The sequence below is a fragment of the Mycena indigotica genome, assembly GCF_014461135.1.
Source record: "Mycena indigotica strain 171206Taipei chromosome Unknown Mind.scaff0001, whole genome shotgun sequence".
In the NCBI taxonomy this organism is placed as follows: domain Eukaryota; kingdom Fungi; phylum Basidiomycota; class Agaricomycetes; order Agaricales; family Mycenaceae; genus Mycena; species Mycena indigotica.
The window spans coordinates 813,106-820,073 of NW_023503000.1; the positions used below are offsets into that span (position 1 = coordinate 813,106).

General features: G+C 48.2%; 1 protein-coding gene across 1 annotated transcript; it reads right to left on the reverse strand.

Annotated features, from left to right (window-relative positions):
• Positions 1-4,100: 4,100 nt before the first annotated feature.
• Positions 4,101-5,244, reverse strand: MIND_00015600 (CxC2 domain-containing protein; the record flags this gene model as incomplete). Its single annotated transcript, XM_037357127.1, has 9 exons — positions 4,101-4,192; positions 4,243-4,322; positions 4,380-4,452; positions 4,502-4,587; positions 4,635-4,656; positions 4,704-4,768; positions 4,814-4,824; positions 4,887-4,975; positions 5,025-5,244. 9 exons carry the CDS (start codon positions 5,242-5,244, stop codon positions 4,101-4,103), a joined length of 738 nt encoding a protein of 245 aa, XP_037225037.1.
• Positions 5,245-6,968: the final 1,724 nt, after the last annotated feature.

Consider the following 6,968-nt stretch of genomic DNA (forward strand, 5'->3'; position numbering starts at 1 on the left):
CAGTACAAGACTGCAGATGAGTGGAAGGCTGCACAACAAATGAGAATGAGATGAAGCCATGTAGCAATTTCCTAGTGCTTTTACTTTGTAACATAGAAATAATATAGCAAAGACACTGTATGCATTAAATTGTTCATGCACTCATATAGTCTGATATAGAAGCCCTTAAAAGTGTTGCACTGTGCGCCACCGTGAATTTTAACTGGTTAATGGAGACAAGGTTTTGTGTATCTGGAGCTGGATTTCTTTGTAGGAAATCAGGTGCCAATAATGGGCACCCAATTGCCGATAGCTCAGTGCTACCAGCCTGCATGTATACACATGATGTGGAAACTACCTTATTTGGTAATTTCTAGGGTGCTGTGAGTAATGCAAAAACATTACTCACACTGGTTTCAAAACCCCCCCCCCGTTTGAAACAGTTTTGAAACCGGCCAGCCGAGGGAGTCTGCTGACATTCGGCAGCTCGGGACAGCGCCGGGTATCATAATCCTGAGGTACACTATGGGCCAAGCCCAACCGGAGCAGCAGCGGAGCCCTACTGCCATGAAAACCATCTGCCTGGCCTTCTGCTGGTAAGTGCAGGTGATATTGGGAGGGTGTTGAGCCCTGACAGCCGGGCCCGGGTTCCCGGGGCATCACGTGTCGGTTTCAAACCGGGTCAACTGGCCGTGGATTTCAAAACTCACACGTGTTTTGAAACCGGTTTTGGAACTGTTTCGAAACCACAGTTACTCACAGCACCCTAGTAATTTCCCAGCAGTGTTGCCACCAGCCGAGTTCGAGCTCACACCAGGTGCAAGCCCAATGGCGGCCTGTAAATGGGGGGTCTAAGGGCAGCCTTGGTGCAGACAAAGATTTCTTTCTTTGCAACAAAGGAAAAAAATTTCCTTTCAAGCCGCCGTTGGACCCCCCATTGCCAACCGCCATTGGCATTGCCACCAGTGTCAGTGTGAGCCGCTGAATCTGCAGCTCATGACTCAGCTCTTCAATCGAGTGACATGGTCACTTCTGTCACTTGATGACGGCAAGAGTCAAATATTATGAAATATCTGACTTTTACTTCATCCAAGAAGTGGTACATTAGTTTCTTCATGCTCTGAAGCCATTGAGCAAAGAAATTGGTTTTAAAAGCCAGGACATATACTGAATTTCCATGTTGGGCAATGCAAGCCCCAATCAACTTAATCAGACAGATTTGAAATAAGCCAAGTTTAGCGTGGACAAGTCAGCTTGGGCTCACAGCAACACTATTTCCCAGTCACATGCTTTGAAGTCTGATTTGGACCTTTACATAGATGTCAGGGGAACCTCCCCTTTGGCCCACTATCCATAGATCTGTCAACACCCTCCCAATGGTCCAGGACCTTGCCTGTGACACTGCCCAGGCCTTCTGTGCCCCAGTGTCAGGGGGACCCCCCTTTCAGCCTCTTGGAGACGATCTAATTCCGGTCCGATTCCGATAGTGTCTCTGGTCCAGCCCTCCATCTCGCCCGCACAATCACCGATCTGTCAACGCCCTCCCAACGGTTCCCCTGGGACCTTGCCTGCGACGCTGCCCAAGCCTTCTGTGCCCAACAGTGGCAGCTACGGACAAGCAGTATATAGTCAGCTATGGGTGATTGTGTGCGCGAGATGGAGGGCTAGACCAGAGTCAGAACTGGAATTGTAATCATCTCCGAGGGGCCAAAAGGGAGGTTCCCCTGACAACCACTCTTGACACTAACACTTGGCTAAGTGCACTTTCCATTTCCATCCTGGGCATTGTTTATCTTTGAGTTTTGACTCAGTTTTATCAAGGGGAATAAGCAAGATCATGCTCTCCTAACTAGAGACTTCTGCCTATCACATAGGGCTAGAGAATAGCACAGGTATATCAATGGGTATTGGAGGACCTACTCGTACCCACACAGTCACAGTACCATATCTGTAGGTAGGGGTATGGGTTTACCCATAGATACTAAAGAAGGCATGTCATAGATACTGCACGGTTAGTGTCCATTATGTCTTCCGGTCTGGCCCTCCATCTCGCCCGCACAATCACTGATCTGTCAACGCCCTCCTGATAGTCACCCTGGGACCTCGCCTGCAACACTGCCTTCTGTGCCTAATAGCAGCAGCTACAGACAAGCAGTATATAGTTAGCTTCCTAGCAGATAGACCCTTAGAGTTTCTTCTCTTTAGATGCTTAATTCCAAAGCTTTTATATACTGTTGTATTTTATTCAATTCAAATGCCAAAAGTAGTGTGACACTCAATATGAAAATATAAGTTTAAATTATTTCTCAAGTAGGAAATCCTTGGCACTGGAGGCGCCCGGAAATGTCAAGAATTGCCTTTTCAGAAGGGGATTTTGAGCAAAATAGTGTGATATGCCAAAAATTTCGAATTTTATAGCTAGTGTGACACGTGACATACAAACTGAATAAAATGCTACAGTAATACCAGTAATGTTTCCCATCTATGTCAGGGGAACTCTCCCCCCCTATTCTGAGCCCCCAGAGACTACTCTAGCTCCAGATTTTTTTCACTCTGTTATGGGGCAGAAGTGAAGAGCAGAGCATGAATGACATTTTATATACATTAACTTGAATGTCACTTCTTGTTCTTGTTTAGAGCAGCTCTGCTGGGGCCATATTCTAGTGGGCACCTAATTTATATATGTTGAGTCCTTGTATAGTCCAATATAAAGTCAAAGTTTTTTTTTAAATTTTCTCAGTAGAAACTGACATAATCAAGCAATATGCAAGTTGATTAGCAAAGGTCCGTATATGGGAATTTGATGTCTGGAGTTGATTGATAAAATCACCCTGTTGATTTTTTGATATCCAAATCATCTTCTTATATTCAGAATTCATTGAGAAATATAATAATTACTACTGCATTTAAAAATGGCAAAAAGGTGGGTTTGAACCCACGGTGCCAACTATTTTAAAATAACAAGCCGCCATCTGGGACTCGGACTGTCCCAGATCGCGGCTTATCAGGCCGAGTCCCAGATGGTGGCTTATTGCAGATCCGCAGTGTATGCTCTATATCCTGGTCCTAGAGTATGAACTACAATTGGGTGATTGTTGGCACATGATTTCTTACAAAGATTCAGCTCCGGGTGCGCGAACCCCGGTGTGCCCTGTATTTGGTGCTTGAGCCATCGAATTCTGAAGAAAGGATTGTGACCCGCGACAATGCCAGTGAGCGAGACTTTACAGAACAAACTCCAAGACGATTCAGAACACAGCAACAAGCTACTCCCTCCCAAATCGTTGACACAAGCAACATTCGAGAGACGGACGGGTCGTTTGGCGGTCTTTGCAGCGGCCATGTCGGTAATCTGGTGGATGATACGGGGACTCGGACGGAAACGAGCAACGATGAATGGAAAAGGTGTGTGCATCAGTATAGTATCCGACTTGAAACTAATGGCCCGACAGATATTTTATGGTACTCCTCAAAAAGCAAGATTACCTCGGCACTAGAGGGTAACCAAGGTATATGGTTAACGTTTTGACTCGGATGGTGGTGTAGTGTCCGCGAATGAGTGTGCGAGTGCTGCCGTGTGTAGATGAGCAGTCGAGACTTGACATGCACTTGCAGTTGCAGACGGGTCAAAGCAGAACAACATTGAGCATCTCGTAAGGCGTGCTTGATCTCCACCAAACCCTCGCGGCAACCACCATTGCCGCGATCCAATCGTGGGATTGCGGAAGGTGAGAAGAGAGGTACGCGTCCGGCCAGTGTCTCTTGCAACATTCTTTGAGCATCCAATGCCCGGAGGAAAGCTTTCGACGCAGTCGCCGAAAAACTGACTCTCCCTGATGTTGCTACTGTCTTCCTCAAATCCACCAATCCACGAATACGCCGCCTAAGCGGAAAACGATCAGAAGTGAAACAGACCCAAGACAAAAACAACACGCACTGGTCAGTTTCAGCGTCCAGCAACGCTGTAATGAACTTGGTCAGGGAAACATCACGAATGGGGACTGCTCCCGCTTTATCCAATTCTGTCTGAACATTTTGCATACGGCGTTTCCCAACAACCTTGATCAAGATGAGCATTAGTCGACCACTCAAAGTCAAACAACGTACCCTCAGACTTTGCGTCAGAGAGATTGGGCACGAAGTTGTCGCCTAAAGTCAATGTCTTGTTCTTGCTTCGCCCACTCTTCCGCTGCCATGTCCAGTAATAACAGCGCTAGCAGATGCCAATGAGTAACAAAACGCGAATTATCAGACGATACTCACCCGGTCCAAGGGTCTTCATCCAGTTCCAAGTCGTCGAGTTGATCCCATCGAGCGCCAGGTCCACAGACGCGTGTGCTTGCCTGCAACCCCACCGATCATGTTCCATTAGCGCTCAATACTTTCGCCGTCCGTCATACCCGAACCGAGAATGTAAAGTAGAGAAAACAGGATTTGGCACTGGATCAAGTGACCTTTGATGTGCATTTTGCCCTTTGAGGCAATTTGGCCAAGCGTTCAATCAGATATTTCATCCACGGACAGACGATGTCGTAGGAGATTAACTTGGGGAGTCTGGAGTTCAAGCGGCGCATGAAGGAAGCGAAGATGCAGTCCAGGTTGCTGTAGCTGACGAAGTATGAGAGCGCGACTCACTTTCTTGTAAGACGACTTACCGCTCGCCCGCTTGCAAATCACCTACACCATTAGGAAGCACGATTCGTCCCTTGCGCAAACCCCCATACCAACACCAGTAACACTATAGCCTCGGGAGAACTTGGAATTTGCACGGTCCAGAGCCGCAAGACCGCTGCAAGTGCAATCAGTCGAAGATATTTTGTCGGAAACGAAACACGTTACCTCCTGCTTGTCCGTCACCGTCAACAGATATTCGCGATAGGGATGTCATTCGATCATGTGCCGCCAACCCGTTCCAAGACCAGGGTCTCAAGCTCGTTTGGTCGTTGAGGCGGAAGCAGGCATTCATGGCAATGAACATGATATGATGCACAAGCATCTGAACGAAGATCAGATTATCATTGCCGGAAGAAATGCAACCAGCTTACTGGTCTCCTGGAGGAGCATCTTCCCATCATTCGGATAGGTGGACCTGGCCGCGGACAAGCGGGACATTTGAGGGCGAGCTCGCCCGGCCCAGTTCCCATCACGCCTCAGGTGTCGATACTGGCGAGAAATTCGCAAAAAGATGGAGTGACGGTCCGGTGGATTGATCCCCAAGCCATCGGTTAGCGACTCCAATGTCGAGTAATAGTCGTAGGCCGTCATTTTTGCACGCAAATACAGATAATGAAATCTGTCAAGACAAGAGAATGTGGCGCACGTTCGGGCGAGAAGGTCGTTGCAGGATAATAGCCGGCTTTCAAGAGTTGTCGATCGCAACGTCGCGAATGCCATTGTCGGCAATTATAATTATGACCAAGTCGGGACGGCCAGTTCGGGGAAGAGGACATGTCTGTCCAAGCAAGTGGCCAAATTGGATTCGAAGGGCCCAATCGCGTGAGCTGGTTCTTACGGAGTAGACACCAGTCTATTTCTAGCATCGGAAGATCAGCAAAGATCGAGCGCGATAGGAATTTTTACCTCAATAAAATGGGTTGGGTTGGTTTCATGCTTTCGAACACAGCACTCAGCGCAAAACCATGCCGTGGCAGGTCTCGCAATTGAATGAGAAGCACACAGGTCAGACTGCCTGCCACGTCCATTTCTCCATAACATAGCTTGAAGGTACTTGTCTCAAAAGCTTTCGGCCCAGGCTTGCATAGCTTTATCCTGTCATATGTTGAGCTGCGGTAAAGCAAAGAGCATGCTTACAGCTGGCTGACTTTGGCGAACACCGGCAGGGTTGCTTAAAGGTTCAGCTTCAGAGCCAATCTCGTATCTCTCCGGCTTGTCCCCGGGCAAAAGAAGGGAGGCTCCTAACACGCTAGATGGCTGGGGCGGGCGCGTTTGACAGGAGAGGAAAGTGGAACCAGGACAGTTTCGGCACGACACGTCGATTGTCGCTGGTAACGATGGATCGTGGTGGCAAGGGAAGCATCAGCCGGGGCTCCAACAAGGTCTTCGATTGGCCAAGTATGGTGATGCACAAAAGTCGGGGGTACTGCAGCCCGGCGTTTTCGAGAGAGAGAGACGAGGAGGAGATTGCTATTTGGCAATGGGCAAGTCTGAGGAATGAGCGCACGTGCCCTGATTACGAGTACCTGAGTAATCGTCTATGACTAATTTCGTCCGCTGATTTATTATAATCTTAATACAATATGGTTTAATACTATACAAGATACTGACAAGACACTTATAAGTTTCTTATAGGAAGCTTAGAATTTGTAATAGTCTCATAAGGCTATAATAAGATGTTTCAATAGTATATAAGATACTGACAAGACACTTATAAGTCCTTTATTTACTGGAGACAGAGATGTCTCTGGAGGCTAAAAGGGAGGTTCTGTAAGGGCAACCCCGGAGGCCTGAGATCAAGGTCCTAGCAGGGGAGGATCCAAAGCGTGAATATTGGTAAGCAAATACGAATAAAGCTGACCTAGCAGGGGAGGATCCAAAGAGAAGAAACTCTGAGGGTCCGCCTGCTAGGTAGCTGACTATATACTGCTTGTCCGTAGCTGCCGCCGTTGGGCACAGAAGGCTTGGGCGGCGTAGCAGGCAAGGTCCCCGGGCAACCGTTGGGAGGGCGTTGACGGATCATTAACGCATCGGTGATTGTGCGGGCGAGATGGGGGGCCGGACCGGAGTCGGAACCAGAATCAGACCGGAATCGGACACGTCTCCGAGGGGCCGAAAGGGGACTTCCCCTGACAGGTTCTCCTAACATCACCCTCCCCTTTGAATGTGGTGTCTCAATGCATAGACTAGTGAAGGGTGCAGAAGTTGTGCACTGGTAGACAGTGGCTGCAGGTCCTCTCAGACTCACATTTACCAAAAAGATGCACAGCCAGAGTTGAATGACTGGCCAGACTGAATCAGGCAATCCTTCAGGG